At 46.6% G+C, this 18,107-nt stretch overlaps 1 protein-coding gene across 1 annotated transcript in view; it reads right to left on the bottom strand.

Moving 5' to 3' along the window:
- The window catches only part of LHX5 (LIM homeobox 5), a 60,125-nt gene that overhangs the window by 27,511 nt on the left and 14,507 nt on the right, over window positions 1-18,107 (bottom strand). The window contains exon 3 of the mRNA XM_069619228.1: window positions 17,250-17,527. Coding sequence (XP_069475329.1) covers window positions 17,250-17,527 — 278 coding nt within the window. The remainder of the gene's footprint in view (window positions 1-17,249; window positions 17,528-18,107) is intronic.

Genomic DNA, 18,107 nt, shown 5'->3' with positions numbered 1-18,107 from the left:
AGGCAATGTAGTTTTGGATATTGAGTCAGCCTATAGGACAAAACTAGTGGCATGGAAATTAAGAGAGGAGAGACATGGTGGGCCCGATTCACAGAAGCGTTTCATAAAAAATGAAAACACTCTGTGAATCAGGCCCTATGCGTGAGAAAGGACACATGGCCTGCTTTTTCTCCCCACCAATTGAATGCCCATGACAGTGCTAGCCCCAGTGGCCTTTCCCACCCACTACCTAATCCTTTTCTGTCCAATCCACTGCCCCCTGGAATGTCTATAAACTACCTGTATGTTTTAATGGGATGCCAATGTTCTTTTTAGGCAGTCTTCTAAAAGGTAATTACTCAATTGCAGCTTTAATCCAGATAGTGCATTCAGCCACTTGATTTATAAGCAATATGTGTATCCTAGCACTTGTTGCTTGCTCTGAATTCCTGTCAAAACAGGTTTTGCTAAAGCCAAATGTTGTGGCTCTTGTATAGGCATTACAAAGACATTTGAGGGGCACTATCATGAATATTTCCATGAGCTAACACCACTCGCCAGCTATGCTATTTTATGTCCAGGCAGAACCATTACGGCAGTGCCTGGAAAATGTGTATTCCACTCCTACCAAATAGGCCAAACTGTTGGCTTTGCCAATGCTTGTCTCTTAAGTGTAATGTGATCACTGAGAAATACTGCATACAGTCACAGAGGTGCAAACTCCATTAGCAGGATGCATTAACGTAGAGCTTTGAATACTTGTCTAGAAATTCTGGTCGAATGCCTTAGGCCTTGCGCTCCATGTCGCAGCCCTGAACCCCCCCAACCTCCAGGTTCTACCCGAATAGCGGTGCACTTCTACGGATCTATCTGACAGGGCTCCGTGTTGCGCGGCTGCCAACGTCTAGACAAGTGTCAACTCTACAGACATGAAACATAGCAAAATTGCGCAGATGCGAACATTGTGCTTGCTGGATTCTGACAGCCCGCAAAAACCCACGCGCTACCCCCGGTATGTGATATTCTGCGATAAGTGACAGTCGCTGCCACAGCTTCACCAGAACCACCCCATAGACGGGCCCCCACCGTCCTGAGCGAGCTGATTAAAAGAAGCATGAGAGTCAACTGAATGACTATCATCTACCCGTTCTTGTAAAATTTTCCAAGACTTCTCCAATTTATCTGTATGTACTTGCCCACCGATGCGCTTACTATCATGGGTATGCAGAATACAATTAAAATCTCCTACTAAGATTAGGGGGTGGGGGTGGTTTTGCTCCTGTTGTAAATAATTGGAGAGTGTTAACTAGCTGTTTGCGGTCCTGTTTGACCGCATCAGCATGCACAATCTTTGAATGATATCCTTCCACAGGAAGGACACATCTAATGCACATACTGTATAATCTCTTTATGTCCGACAATGACTAGAAATAGACCACAAATGGCATAGTATGCACTTTACAAGGCCCGGGTGCAATAAGTTACAGTTCTCCTGACTATTTCGCCCACATGCCTTTCAGAACAGTCTTTGAACTTAATCAAGTCGTGCCTTTGGGTGTGGGCAGAGGAGCCTCCAGCCCCTACAAAGTAACTTGCCATTTGGAATGGTTCTCGCCTCCGCATTCCAGCGGCGATCCCTCCTTCCTGAACCCCCTAGGGATACATCCAGTTCTGAACCTGGTGTTCCGGAAGGCGTCAGGCCCTCCAAGGAGGCGGAAGAGCGGAGCCTACAAGGATTAAATTTCTAATCCCATCGAGCCGAGCAGAGTTTCTTTCACGGCTAAAAGTAGGCTTTCCCCCCTGAGGCCGCTCAAGAGTGATGGATTTTGAAACCTCTGGCGGGGGGCCGGAGGGGTCATAATAGAGCCCCAGAAAGAGGAAGGCAAGCAATATCAACAGGGAGGAGGGTATCTGGAAGGGATGAAGCGCACCTTGGCATACATCTGGAGAGTTCTGCAGGAAGGTGCTCCAGGCCGCCCCAGCCTTTTCCGCTCCTCCGAAGAGGCCCATCAGCAGTGGCAGCACTTATGCATTAATTCTTGCTTGCTCTGCCAGGAAGTGCATCGGATTAGACAGTGGGGGCTATGGGGGATGAGCTGGTCGGCGGCGGCCTCATAATTAAACCTGTTAATGTCCCTGAAGGAGAGAGCTCATTCTCATGCATAGACGGCCGCCTCTCCATTAGTTAACCATCGCCCGGTACACCGACTGCATATCTCAATCAGCAGCCTCGCGCACCGGCCGCAGGACTCATTCCATACGTAAGGACTGCTCGGGGCAGCTTTCCAGAGCTGGGATTGACTGATGGCGGTGAGCGGCCTCCCGGGAAGGGCATGCACATGGCCTGTAGATGTTACTACTCTGGGTTGCTGTGTCACGTAAATGACAGCATGAAGTCATCGAACCTGGTGCAATGGCGTCATACAGTCTGCACATGTGTGAAGGTCCTATTGAAAAGCCGCTGCATGCAGTCATGAATTTTGGTTTGCGTGTGTGGAGGGTACTCGCGTTCTTTATAAGAATTTGTTTTCGTATAACAATGGTAGTTGTTTTTATATAGCACTTCATGCCAGACTCCTTCTGCTTCTAAACACCGTAATTACAGATTATTACCCAATTTAATGGTGCTAATTGTATCAGCCTGCCTGCTACAAAGGTTAAACTCGTGAAGTTCAGGCTGGCCAAGTGTGAGGCGAGCGCTGAAGTCGTGAACTATCTACCTGGGGTTCTTTGTGATTAAAGCATTTGTAAAAAATGCCTTTGTCAGTGTGATCAGCCCAATGTTTCAGTTTTTGTCAAGGTTGTTTTTTTAATTCACGTTCCCTTTGATTCAGCATTATTCAAACGGTGTGGCACACCTCGTGGGTGGCTGGGGGTGTGGCTTTATTTCCGGGGTTGTGGCAGGGGAGGGTTAGGGCGCGCATCCACAGTATGAAAGCGCATGTGGAAAAAATGGAGCCTGCCCCTGATTCAGGCACAATGAGCGGGACCAGCTCAATCCAATATGTCTCCCACCGGACATGCTCAGTGCGATGAGGGCTGCCTGCCGGAAGAAGGGTTGGAGGGCGCTTTCATTTTTGAAGCACCAGGACCGGGAAATAAATCATGTTTTCTTCTGTTAGCAAAGCACACACATTCCAGGCTGCCTTTCTTCCCTCCTGGTGCCACGCTGTCTGCAGGAGCACCTCCCACATAATGTAAGTGATTTTATTCACGCCCACTCTCCACTCCCTGCTCCCCCAGCTCCCAATCCCACTGTTGGGGGAACTGACCCCACTTGAGACCCCTTACCACAGGTGTTATGGGACTGGAGCGAGGCAAGTAAGCCCCCAACAGTAGGATTGTGGGAAAGGAGTTGAGCGGGGGATGAAGAGGCCAGTAGCAAAAGGCCAGACTCCTAACACCAGTGCTCTCCCTCGAGCAAAAGTGCTAGGGGGTGCAGAAACTTTTTTTAGTAGCGGTCTCTTCATACCCCGTTTCTCTGCCTTCACCCCTCCTGATCTCAACATTGGGGGCATCCACCCCCCCACTCTAGATCCCACGGCTCCCTAACTCAGGCAAAAAAATCATCTTTTTGGGGCAGACCTCCCCCGTGCTGAAGCACCATTACTCAATTAAAAAATAATAATGTTGGTGACAGGTGGCTCCTTTGAAAGCCTCTGTTCCCCATTTTTAAAAACATATATTTGCGGTGATCAGGCGGCACCCGCCCCGTTTTTTTAAAAATTGACTTGGGGTGCAGGCAGCCCCACCTGAAAGCCTTTGCCCCCACTTGCTTTATACTAATATGATTTTTTTCTGAGAAAATAAAAAGCCCAACCATCGATTTTTTGGTTGACTTGCATTGTTTCCATGTCTGGATTGTCCTGCTGTCCTAAATTGTATCCCCAACAACACATCTATAAAATATTATGGCGCCGTGCACTCAGCAGCCGCCCTCCACATCTAAAACATGTGAAATACATACAAATTAAGAATATTGATCTCACATGGGGAGCTGGCCAGTTATTTGTGTTGGGGCCGGGGGTGGTGGCATAAAAAGTTTGAGGACTACTGCTTTAATTGCAAAATTCAAATCTTCACACGTCTGCTTTGTCACAACAACACCCTTTCCCCCCTTAGTTGAGTAGAACTTGCAAAGTGCAAGCACGTCCTAGAGATCATGGGATCCCCTTACAGTAGCTCGTTTTAGCTGTATGGGGCTTGCCAGTGTCATTTCTAAACAGCATTCAGAAAGTTAATGGCTTCATTGCAGCTTCAGGGTTTTTAAAATGCCTTCAACTACTTGATTTATAAGCAATTCATCTGTTATTTTCGCAGAAGTCCTGTCATAAACAAGCATTGGCAAATTCAACAATGTTGGCCTGTGTGTCAGTATTAGGCATTGGCCAGGCCCTGACATCATATACCCAGGTGTGTACATCATTTTACATCTGTTGGCATGTTATGGCCTCACAGTACAATTATGGCAAATGCCTATCCCATGCCTACACAAAAACAAAACTGCCGGCTTTGCCAAAGCTTCTTTCATTTATAAAAGAAGGGAAGTGGATGGGGCGGCCAAGAAAATTGGTTAAAGATGTGCAGTAAAAAACATGGTGAATAAATGAACCATTTTATTAAATCCAAAGAGCGGTTGTTGCATGGGGTAAGTCGGTAAATTGCAAATGTGCCTACTCAGACTTGAAAATAGCCAATGAGAAACACCCTAGTCTTCAGGACTTTTTTTCAATGCAAAGGGACCTCAGGCGATAGAGCCCATTGGCCGTGCACAAACATGCCCTATTTTCCAGCCTTCATCGAATGGTTGCACCCCTCATGTGACCCAGCAGCAGCCCTCTCTGTCTATCCTGATGCCCTCAAACCCACATCATTAATTTAATGGTTTGGCCCAAGATGTAATTTACCAACAGCCAATCACTGCATGGGCTCAGACACACCCCAGCAGGAGCCAATCACTGAACTGGATAACCGAATTTGTGAGTACTGAACTGATATGTCTTTGTGGCATTGCCATCGCTTAAACATTCCAATCTCAGCAGATGGCCTACACAATATAACATTTCCAAATTAAAATTGGGAAAGGGAAATGTTGAAACCATCTGTTTTATTACGGTTTTGCCAATTCACTTAGGGAGGCCACTATATCCAGCCATTGGGAGACCTAGGTTTCAGGATATTATTGAGGGTCACGTGTCCCCCTAGTGCTGAATGCTTCCGAGGGTTGTGTGCTGAAGTTTCCTTTACTGAGCATTGGGCGATACGAGATGCAGTGGGAAGAAGGTGGCCACCTTAGGGTCTAGGGCTCTTCCTGACACTGTATTTACGCACCAGGGAAAGCTTGAGTGTCACTCTGCCCACACAGTGGCATGGAACTGTGCCACCCGTGTTTTAGTGGGGCAGATCAGCTCCTAGGCCCATTTAATGCAAGGCATCTCTCAGGGGAGTGGATCATCATCAGGGAAAGAGACTTTTCAGAATCCCTTCTCATCCAATAACTAGCTTCGCTCTGATTATAATAGTCATCTGTAAGGGTGGGTTTATTTCAGACCCAGCGCCCATTCAACCATTGGCCTCTCGGGTAAATTAATCAGCTTTTTGGAGAGAGAATAGTGTACGCCAAACTCGGTGCACATTCAATCCATGGCGGAGGTTGGAACTACGATTTGGGAGAGGTTAGTTCAGCCTTTATTCCCATCCAAACACTAAGGTAGCTTTGATTTAGGAATCATCTTTAGGGAAGAGTATTGCACAGACTATTTTCTCATTGAGCTGGCCTCTCTTTAATATAGGATTCAAACATAGCTGAGAGTTGAATCACATTGCTCATTCCATCATTGGCCTCCTTCTAGTGGCGCTGTCACCTTTATGAAACGAGGTGAGTTCAGGTGACTAGCGCATTTTATCATTGGTCTCGCTCTCTCTCTGGTCGAGGAACCGTGTCTTGTGCAGCTCTTGGCCTCTCTGTAGGGCGGTTACTAGCTCCAGTGCCCTGTCCATCCAGAGGGATCACCTACACGAGTCAAAACAGTGCTCAGCCTCCCGGTTAGTTCATTCTTTGACTCCTATCTCTAGTGAGAAGGGGCATCATCACCACTGATCCATTGCCATGTACAGATTCCATTGCCATGCATGGATTCCATTGCCATGTACAGATTCCATCGCCATGCACGGATTCCATTGTCATGTACGGATTTCATTGACATGTACGGATTCCATTGCCATGCATGGATTCCATTGCCATGTACAGATTCCATTGCCCTGCATGGATTCCATTGCCATGTACAGATTCCATTGCCATGCACGGATTCCATTTTCATGTACGGATTTCATTGACATGTACCGATTCCATTGCCATGTATTCGGGGCGAGCATCACCCAAATACTACTCGAGGGACGATCATGAAATGATAGCCACATGGACACCTTCGTCAACACAATGGTACGGCGCAGAGAGGAGGCATGACACTTATAGGGAAGGAGGGATGATTTTCCAAATGTATAGTGGATGCTTAGAGAGAATATGAGAATGTGGAAATCATTTTCTGTTCAGCTTTCATTAGCAATTTTGTAAAAAGCTCAAGGCCATGAGCTGAATGCTAATATGTTGAAGACAGGAAACTCCAACCATGAGACATTTATTTGGAATCCCCAACAGACTGAGCATGGCTCTGCCTCGCCATTTTTAAGGCCTTATGACTCTGTCTACCACACGCCAGGGGTGGCAACCGAACACAGCCCTAGTGGAGAATGTGACTGGGGCTTAGAGAACATGTGATATGTCTTGAAGTGGTCTAATAGTCACCAGGATGCCGCTTGGAATGAATCAGGGGGTACCCTGCCTTCTCTTCTACCTCAATACTTCATTGCAAAGCTGCCCACTGTCATTCATGAAGGCGCATTCCTTGTAGACAAAGAGGGCTAAGATGGCTGCTCTGTCAGAGGAGAAGATTGATCATTATAGTGTAAGCCGGGCCTCCTAACTAAGAACATTGTCAGCCACTCTAACAGGTCCATCTCCTGTGCTACGTTCCCAGCCACTTTAACAGGTCCATCTCCTGTGCTACGTTCCCAGCCACTCTAACAGGTCCATCTCACGTGCTACGCTCCCAGCCACTCTAACAGGTCCATTTCCCGTGCTACGTTCCCAGCCACTCTAACAGGTCCATCTCCTGTGCTACGTTCCCAGCCACTCTAACAGGTCCATCTCCCGTGCGACGTGCCCAGCCACTCTAACAGGTCCATCTCCCGTGCTACGCTCCCAGCCACTCTAACAGGTCCATTTCCCATGCTACGCTCCCAGCCACTCTAACAGGTCCATTTCCCGTGCTACGTTCCCAGCCACTCTAACAGGTCCATCTCCCCTGCTACGTCCCCAGAATTGTTTTTTTTTAATGTCCCCATTTATGTTCTCAACTAAGAGCTTCAGACCCCACAATTTGAGTGACCCAAGCCCACAGACCTTTAGAACGTAACAAAAGCCCCATTACGAGTAGTCAGATTATTGTAATAAGGGCCCTGTCATGTTGTGGCATGTCGAGAGTGACAGAGTGGCCTCCAGTCTGCATCACCATTATAATAATAAAAGTAATTTGTCATTTATATAGCACTTTTATCCAAAGTGCTTTACATAGGACATGTGTACATACATTATTTTTTTAAATTACCCAATCGAAATTGGTACTATTGCAGTATAAACCCAAAACACGTCTACGCGAATATGCCTTTGCAGAAGGCAGACTGTACCCCATATTGCTCGTTCACATTGTAACCTCAGTCATGTCTGCCCTAACAGCACATCTGAGACGTGGTGCATTGAGAAGTTAAAGCCAGCAGGGCGGCACATCTCTAGCTGTCAATGAAATTCGAAGCACTGGAAATACCTATGGAACAGCGACTGATGAATAACATTGTTTGAAAACTCTTCATTATGCTAAATTGGAAGCCAAGAAACAAAGTCCAACTTTTTTTCAATCACTGGTGTAGGAGGCATATCAGTGCTCGCTGGGGATAAGCCGACCATGAATGATGGCCCAGTGCGAACTCCAAAACGCCACTCTCCACTGTCATGCTCAAGAGAGTACTCAAGTCATCGCTAAAGACATGCTACAGCATTTGCCTTTGTGTGAACTTTGGCTGATGGGGAGTCTGAGGTCAGCTGCCACTAAACCACAAAGATAATGTGGCCCTTCCGTGTTTATCCAGCTCCTTTGGAAACTGCTACTGACCCCTCTGCTGTTCAAGGGGGTGATCACCAGATCACAGCACATACATGGTAAGACTTTAAGTTAGATGGGAAGCAGCAACCCAAATCATGGGATTTCTGCAGACTCCCTATCTCCACTGCGAGGGGATCCCTTGGGACTGATGGTTTGATTCCAGGGCTTGTGGAAGTCAGCCTTCTGATGCTCTTTCCGGGTTCAGTGAAAGACTCGTCAGACGGGTCCAGAGTCCCTGGGAAGCTGAGCCTGGCATTATCATGCCCTGTTCTCCAACAGCAGAGGACTCAGAAGGACCACTAATGTAGCCAGCAGAAATGTTCCAATTCAACCGAAAATGTGTAAGTAGAATGAGCCATTTGAGGCATGTCACTCAGGCTACAGCACCACCACCTCCAGTTCAGAGCCACATGCAAATCATCCCAAATGCAAGCCTTTAGCTCCAGTAAATTGGCTTTGTCTTGCAGGTCATTGCTATTTTATACATGGCTTCATCAATGCAACACAGACAATTCTCAGGCTCCAGACAACTGCATACCAGTGCAACCCGTATTAGGGATCATCAGTACAGTACACAGTCTGACAGCCTTTCGGTTGGAGCATTGGGACATATGCAGTAAACACCAGCAAAGTTATACTGGGTTTTACAGTGCATGAACGAAAAACCTTCACCTGAAATGTGGAAAAAAGGATAAGCCATTTAAGCCAGGTTACCCGTGCCACCGTGCCACACTGTAGCATCAACGGAAGTTCCCTTCATGTTCAGAGCCACATGAGCAAAGCATTGTGGGTATGCAAATCATCCAAAAAGTGTTTAGCTGCAGAAATATGTCCTTTTCTTACAGGGCAGCACTCTTTCATACATAGCTTCATCAACCCAAGACCGTCCTCAAGGCTGCACAAAAACGCGTGGAGGTTTCACCTTTATTTGCGACCATCAGTGAAATGCAGTTTGGACGACCTGTACTTGGTGAACTGGCCATGTGTAGAAAACAACAGCAAAGTTGTGGTGGGTTTAGAAGGGCTTGGACATATTTTTTTTCACTGTGAGCCATGACTTTAAAGGATGACAAACAGAACACGGTGGGGGCAGGGCAATGGAAACTCCATGTGGGGGCAGGGAAGGTTTGCCTCCAACCTCACTATCTGACAGTTCTTTATGTTTTTAGCTGTATTGCATGGTTGTTGTGCACTTTACATTCTCAAGCGCCTGTGGCAAAATTAAGTCTTGAGCTCAGCTTGTGCTACTTATAGTTGAGCCAGGGGGGTTTCGTGGAGGCTTTTGGCCTGTGTCTAATTTCAAACTGATAGATGGGAGGCTGCAGTGGCCAGCTAGAGTGCATGAAGCATCTAGCCATGGTCTCTCATATATATTCGCCCAGTTCATTGCGCAAACGAGGAAGACAAGGTAAAATGGAGACCAAAAATGAAGAGTGAACAAGCAATATTTCAAGTCACGTCACAATCGGAAGACAACAAAGGGGCCAGATGTAGTCCAAATTTGAGCAGGAGAACAATACATATTTGTGAGATCTGGGGGTCTATGTGGGATAAAAGCTACATCCATCCGTATTTGATTGACATACCCTCCACTGTACGGGTACAGAAATGGACTGGTCTTTTGGAAATTAGATCTCCCAAAACCCTGGTGCCTGTGATCTGCACATTGAAATGGGGAAGCTAGTCACATGTCATGACCACTCTGGATGTCCCACAACAAGGAGGATCCAGAGTGCAATACATAGGTGAATTGTCACTCCCAGGTGAGATGCTTCACAAGGGTCCAGAAGGAGACACACAATTGAGCTGTCACTCCCAGACGTCCCTCCAAGATGTATGCCCATAGGTTACAGAGAAAGCTTCACAATCCATCATAGTCATGCCAAGTTCAAGATGCGCTTTGACGTATAGTGCTCAATAAAAACAAAATAGATGCCGGATACTCATACATTTAACTAAAGAGATACCAAGAAACTAAGACCCAAAATGCACTGCTTCCTTCCTTCCCTCACACATCACACCACAAAGATAATGGAAATTGCAAGTTTCTGCTGCAAATGTGACTACAAAGTTGCAGGTAACCCAAGACGCAAACATGCCTATTCCTTGCACGCATCTAACCAAAGATATTGGCAATCCAAGGCTTAAATACCCCTGTTCTCCCATAAATCTAACCAAAGACATTGGCAATCCAAGAATCTAATACATCTGTTCTCCCACACATCTAACCAAAGACATTGGCAATCCAAGGCTAAAATACTCCTGTTCTCCCACACATCTAACCAAAGGCATTGGCAATCTAAGAATCTGATAACCTGTTCATCTAATACACCTGTTCATCCCACACATCTGACCACAAAGTTGCAGCTAACACCAGATGCAAACACACCTGTTGCTCTGTCATATTGTGCCACACATATATGTACAATCTGAGTCTCTAATGCAACTGCTCCTCCCACACATCTCAGCACAAAGATATTGACAATCCAAGACTCAATACAGCTGTTCCTCCCATGGCTCTAACTACAGAAATATTGGGAAACCAAGAATCAAAATTCACGGGTTCCTCCTACACATCTGACCACAAAGATATTGTCAATCCAAAACTCAAATACCCATGCTCCTAATACACACCTAACCACAAATATTTGGCATTCCAAGACTCAAATACATCTGTTCATCCCACACATCTAACCACAGAGATATTGGTAATCCAAGACTAAAATACACCTGTTCCACCCACCTATCGATACAAGAATGGGATAGTGGCGCACACCAATATTAAGACATAGGATTTCTCAATGCAAATGATTAATTATCTTTAAATAATATTTTGAGGTACAGGGGAGGAACTGATGCCATGGCACAGGACCGTCACAAATGTTGGAACAAAGAGAAGGGGGTCCGAAGATAGAACCCACCCACCTATCTAACCACAAGTGTAATGGCAATCCAAGACCCAAATACACCTGCTCCACCCATCTAACTAACCACACATGTACTGGTAATCCAAGACCCAAATACACCTGTTCCACCCAACTATCTGACACAAATGTACTGGTAATCCAAGACCCAAATGCACCTGCTCCACTCACCTATCTAACCACAAATGTACTGGTAATCCAAGACCCAAATACACCTGTTCCCCCTAACTATCTAACACAAATGTACTGGTAATCCAAGACCCAAATACACCTGCTCCACCCACCTATCTAACGACAATTGTACTGGTAATCCAGGACCCAAATACACCTGTTCCACCCAACTATCTAACACAAATGCACTTGTAATCCAAGACCCATACACGCCTATTCAACCCACCTATCTAGCCACAAATGTACTGGTAATTGAAGACCCAAATACACCTGTTCCACCCAACTATCTAACACAAATGTACTTGTAATCCAAGACCTAGATACGCCTATTCAACCCACCTATCTAGCCACAAATGTACTGGTAATTCAAGACCCAAATACACCTGTTCCACCAAACTATCTAAGACAAATGTACTGGTAATCCAAGACTCAGATATGCATATTCAACCCACCTATCTAACCACAAATGTACTGGTAATCCAAGACCCACATACACCTGTTCCACCCAACTATCTAACAATAATGTACTGGTAATCCAAGACCCAGATACACCTGTTCCACCCAACTATCTAACACAAATGTACTTGTAATCCAAGACCCAGATACGCCCACTCAACCCACCTATCTAGCCACAAATGTACTGGTAATTCAAGACCCAAATACACCTGTTCCACCCAACTATCTAAGACAAATGTACTGGTAATCCAAGACCCAGATATGCATATTCAACCCACCTATATAGCCACAAATGTACTGGTAATCCAAGACCCAAATACACCTGTTCCACCCAACTATCTAAGACAAATGTACTGGTAATCCAAGACCCAGATATGCATATTCAACCCACCTATCTAACCACAAATGTACTTGTAATCCAAACCCAAATTCACCTGTTTTTCCATCATATGTCACTACAATGATAGGGTGCACTAGCGCGCTGACCTATCTCCCTCCCAACACATCAACTCTGTATCCTTAACTTGTCACTTACACTTATGCATCCTAAAGCAAATCTTTCCCTATCTCTCCTATCTCACAGTGTTTTTGCAATACGTGCCATCATCATCTCCCCCGTAGCCTATGCCAACTCCCTCTGTGTCCCAGCACACCAGCTCAAGAACCTCCAATGAATCAAAAACTCAGCAGCCAGACTCTTCCTTGACCTCTCACCCAGTGAACATATCACCTCCACCCTCAGAGTACTATTAGCTCCCTATCAGCCAAGAGGCGACTTTCAAAGCCATGTACATCACACACTGAGCCCTCCATACTACAGGACCAGAGTTCCTACAGGAAAAGATCATCCACTACCAGCCCTCCAGAAACCTCAGATCGGGCTCGGCTTTCCTCCTCGCTATTCCCCCTTAGCACTCCACTAGAGTTGGCGGCTCAGTCTTCTCTATCCTAGCTCCCATCATCTGGAACAATTTTCCTCTTCACATCCGCTGCACAGAGGACTACCTTTCTTTCAAAAAAGTTCTCAAAACCTGTCTGTTTCCCACAATATCCTGAAACCCGTCCCTAACTTTCCAATACCCAATGCGAGCACACAAACAGTCACCACTAGGCGGCACTGGCCGTTATTGTGGTGGCCCCAACCTCATACCACCAGGCAGCGCCTACAGTTATCCCAGTGGCCCTGACCTCCCACACTATCAAACACCAACCATGATCTTGGTTTTCCATCACCACTAGCCAGACACAGGCCATCATCGCGACGCCCCGCATGGGAACAGCCAAAAACCACTAAAAACACAAGACACAGCATCTGTCTACATACCACGATATACACTCCTAAGCATTATGAACATATTAACTAACCGCCTGCCATTGTATCCCTTCCGGGGAAATGTAACACCTCCCACACGCCCCTCTCTCAAGGGGATTACCGTGGCCAGGTAATCCAATCTATCTGCCTCCCAAGCCTTGGTCCATACCAACTAAGTCTCGTGACAGTCTCTTCCGCCTGAACTGCATCAATAAGACAGCCGGCTCCTGCACTCTCCCAGTTTCACACCATGAAATCTCACAAGATTGATTAGTCACTGCACCTGCTATGGATAAGGAAAACAAGCACATCATAATCAAAGATGCTGTGCTAGAACTACAGCCTGCGGCTCTTGGATAGATTGTGGTGTCTGGCAATGTGGTGTCTGGCAAAGCATTGCCTTTGGAGGAAGTGTGTGCCATGGCCATATCTCACACCTGAAGGGCAGGTGAGCGATTTCTCATGTATTGCACCTGAAAAAACTCAGAGAGTTGCCCTGAATCGCACTCGGGGGACTTGAGGGGTGGCCTATCACAAATTTGGGCTAGCTGGACACATAAGAAGTCTCTTGCACTCATGGTTTCTCCTGACCTCTCGGGTTGCTTTTTACCAGAGCCCAGCTTGCCCGCCTAAACCGTTGTCAAATGCGCACACGTATTCTAATCCAACACAGCGATTTCCCACATTTTGGACTTCGGTCCCTGAGTGCGTTCCCACCACTAGTGCATTGAGTACATAATAATGGCAAAGGCGCTATATAAATGTCAGCTACAACACAATAATATGGGGAATCCAACACTGAAACATGCTGATGCTCCTACACACTATCACAGGATATTTGAAATCCATAAACAAAGCAGGTTTATTACACCTGCACAATAAACGACACCAGGAATCCATGCGCAAAACACACGTCTTCACTGTGCTGATGTTGCCACCAAGTCCTAGGGAATCCAAGACATGCACCTACTTATTCCGCCTATGCATTTCCAAAAATATTCTGGAATACATGCCGAAACATGAATGTCAAAGCAGCACATGCCATCAAAATGATACTCGAGGCGACACCCCAAAACACTTCTTTCTCCTTTACAAGTCACTATAAAGATACTGGTATTGCAAGTCCCTAACATGCCTGTTCCTCAAATAAAAGTTGAAATAAACATACTGGGACTGAAAAACTCAAACATGCATGTTCCTCCAGGAAATGCTGTCACGAAAATGATTCTGAACCGAAGACCCAAACATGCCTCTTCCTAACACAGAGGCTATCACAAAGATATTGGGTATTCACGACCCAAACATGCCTGCTCTTCACACTGATGTTATCACATAGATATTGGGCATTCCAGACACAAACATCCCTGCTCTTCACACTAATGGTATCACAATGATATTGTACAAAAAAAGTAGCAGGCGACCCTCTCTGGAAAGAACACGGCATGATGACATGATAACCGTTTCAGTGGTTATTAACCACGTTGAGAGTTCGCAGCCATCTGCTTTTTGCTCACTGTACCTTTCACAGATGGGAAATATCCATTTGCATATCAGTCTTTGTCCCGCCCACATGGGCAGTATCACGCAGAGATTGGGCGTTTAAGACTCAAACATGTCAATTCCTCAAACAGATGTTATCACACAGATACTGGGCATTCAAGACCCAAACATGCCTGTTCCTCAAACTGATGGTATCAAAAAGATATTGGGCATTCAAGAGACAAACATACCTGTTCCTCACACTATGGTATCACAAAGATGTTGAGCTTTCAAGACACCAACATGCCTGTTCCTCAAACTGATGTTATCACAATGATATTGGGCATTCATGACACAAACATGCCTGTTCCTCAAACTGGTGGTATCCGCAAAGATATTGGGCATTCAAGACACACACATTGCTTTTCCTCCTGTTAATGTTATTTTAAAAAACCTGTGAACCAAACCCATAAAAACGCCTGTTTCCCATGCATGCAATCACAAAGAAATTGGGCAACCAAGGCAAAAACACTCCTGTTCTGCACAGGTTACCACAACAACATGAGGAATTCAGGACAGAACAGCTTTATCTCAATGTTGTAGTTTACTAGAAGAAAGAGTATCATAGAGATGGCAACATCAGAATGATATCGACCACCCATACCATCAGCTTCCCTGCCACTACCTGATTACATAATTTCCCACCAAGACCCTAAACACAGAAGTTACATTTCTCATCAACCTCTGCAAATCAGGAGAAGCCTGTCTATCCTTGTAGGTCAGTGCTGGGAACATCCCCCCTCCCCCAGCCACCAAAGCAATCCAATCAATGGATCTATTGAAACCCAGACTCAAACTCCACCTAATAGCCAGTGAAAGTGAATCCATGACCCCCTGGGTAATCTCCTTCCCACCACCCTCTTCCCACAGCTGCCTTCCCTACCCGCAGAAGCAACAACAGTACATATGTGAATGATATCCGTCTTGATACTGGCCCATTTCCCAGACATACACCATATTAGATATATGCCTCCTTGTTACCCAATGCTCCCTTTCTGTGAACCATGAGTGTACCCCTTCACTGCCCTATTGACCTCATCACTAAAACCACTGATACTTTGTAAAGCCTCCTTGCAAAGGGACTGCCTCGGCTATCTGTAGTTTAGCCTATTTACAGCACTTCAGGGAGAGGTGCACGGCCAAGCGACCAAATCAACACGTAATACAATTGTGTTACACTTTCGCAAGGTAATGGCCACATCTAAAGAGGCCAGGGTGGAAATATGGAACTCCCAATGTATTCATAGGAAGACTTCAGCTAAAGGAATATTGTAGTGTGAATTGCTGTGCTACAAAGTAGACAGGCTCCATAAGTGGCACCTGCTGCCTCCGTTAATGTGTTATCGTACAGTGTGGATAAGTACTCATAGAGGCATTGAGTTGGCAATTCCAATGCAGCTCCGTTGGGTCCCTTCAGAATTGCCCCATCAACTAAAAATGGGCAGAACTCAGACCACCACAGGCTCCCGCCTCTCTCCAAACACAAGGCACTAAGTCACAGGGGACATGGCCATGTCCCACAAATGGCCGAAGCTACACCAACGCTCCTTCCATTTAGCCTCCTGGTGTCAAGCCTGACTACCATAACCCAGGAAATACCTCAAAGATTGCAGCTTATACTTGTGATTGCAGGCAGGACCTCCAGCACGTGGGACTCTGGGAAGGCAGAATTAGAATGCATGAAACATGGTGAACTCCCATGCATAATCAGCAGTATAGTCAGTAGCTGGTTAAAACCCTCGAGCACTCCTAGCCTCCTCTACCATTGGTTTGCCACTGCCTTTGTGCAGAGAGAGCCATGGCTCCCAAATGTGACTCGGCCGGTGGCACCACTATCCGCAGGGTTATTGGTATGCCATTATTTGTACAGAGCCTGTTGGCGCGCAACTCATAGGCACTGCCTCTCCAAAAATTCCAATAAAGAACATGTTTGTTGCCCCTCATACTGCACCTCACATGACCCCCGGCAGACCATGCTCCTTTAAGTGGCCAGTGGCATCAGACCGAACAAGTCTCTGATGCATTGAGAAGACAGAGCCCAGCACTCATGGGAATAAGGTCAATGACCGAAAAACCATTCCCAGATTTGAACCACAATGATAACTTCTAGCTCAAAGCAGCGGGTACCCCGGTGATCTGGATCCATCCATCAAGCCTTACTACTCCCTCCACATGCTGAAGGACGCGGTCCCATAAGTGTTAAGTGTGACTACATCCGGCACTTCAGCACTAGAAGGCCCCAGTCCTTGCTATACACTGGCTGGCGTGATCAATTTACCTTACTAAGTGCCTCTTTTCCCCCACAGATGCCAAGAAGGACCATGCTTTAGGCTCTGGCCCCTGCATCTTATACAATCCCCTGGCAGGCCATGCCCACTCATGCTGCTCTCACCGAGTTCTGGGGCACCGTGGGAAACTCACATCTTCTCCCAAGAGCTGAGACACCCTTTGAAAGCTGGACTACATAAGAAAAATGCTGTCCAGATTTACAACATAAAGTAAACTTCTGGTTTTGCAAAAGAAAAGAATTTGGAGAAGAAGTGGCAATGCACATAACCTTTGGAAAACACGTTTGCTTTAAGTATGCCCATGAGTGCCTCACTGGCACGCACAGGCAAGCGTCTGAAGGTTAAAGACAGGTCACTGTACCTGAATAACCCTCATGTTGAGTCCAGTCTCCTGTGCAAGCTGTTCCCGGATGTGCCGTGTGGGCTTTGGGGTAGCAGCAAAGGCAGCTTTGAGGGTCTCCAGCTGCTTAGCTTTTATCGTGGTCCGGGGACCCCTGCGCTTGGTGCCCGAGTTCTGCTCTTCGTTCTCGTTGTTGGTGGTCTCCTTGTCCGAAGAGGTGGAGTTGTCTGTTTCCTTGGTGTCATCTTGGATGGGGTCCTGAAGGTCTGGGGACAGGCTTCGGTCTGTGCAGGAGGACACTGTGAAAGAAGGAGTCAGCAGTGGTTATTGTGAGGGCCCTGGGGTAAAAGCAGTTCCCTGTAACCAGGGTCAAGAGTGTGATATGAACATTCTGGGAACAGTCTCTTAGTTGCAGCAACCCAGAAAGGCCTAGACAATGGCAGCGAGAACTCTGAAGCAGATGCGACCCAGCCACCATGGATGGGCCGCAGATGTGACCCAGACACCATGGATGGGCCGCTTTACCCAGCTTTCGGGTTAAGTGATGCTCAGCCTGGGATAGGGATGCTGGGATGGGGTATCAAGCAACAGATGTAAAGAGGCAGGCCCCGTGCATAGAACCCCTGCACCAGGGAATGCAGGGGCAAACCACATCACACTGAGGCTGGGTCCCATCACTAAACTCAATGGCCCTCATTACAACACCGGCGGTAACCAATGGCGCTATTATCACCATGGTTGCTGCCGGTATTGTAACGATTCCGCCAATGGTAAATGGGGAAATACCGCCCCATTCCAAGGTTGGCGCAGCAGTAATTCCCCATTTACCATTGGCCCTTCCCCATTCCCATTTTTGGCCCACACGGCTCAATGGGACTG

This window comes from Ambystoma mexicanum, chromosome 10, assembly GCF_040938575.1.
Source record: "Ambystoma mexicanum isolate Mex_15411 chromosome 10, UKY_AmexF1_1, whole genome shotgun sequence".
Lineage (NCBI taxonomy): Eukaryota > Metazoa > Chordata > Amphibia > Caudata > Ambystomatidae > Ambystoma > Ambystoma mexicanum.
Note: the sequence above shows the minus strand (reverse complement) of the source record. Positions and strands in the feature narration are given on the sequence as shown.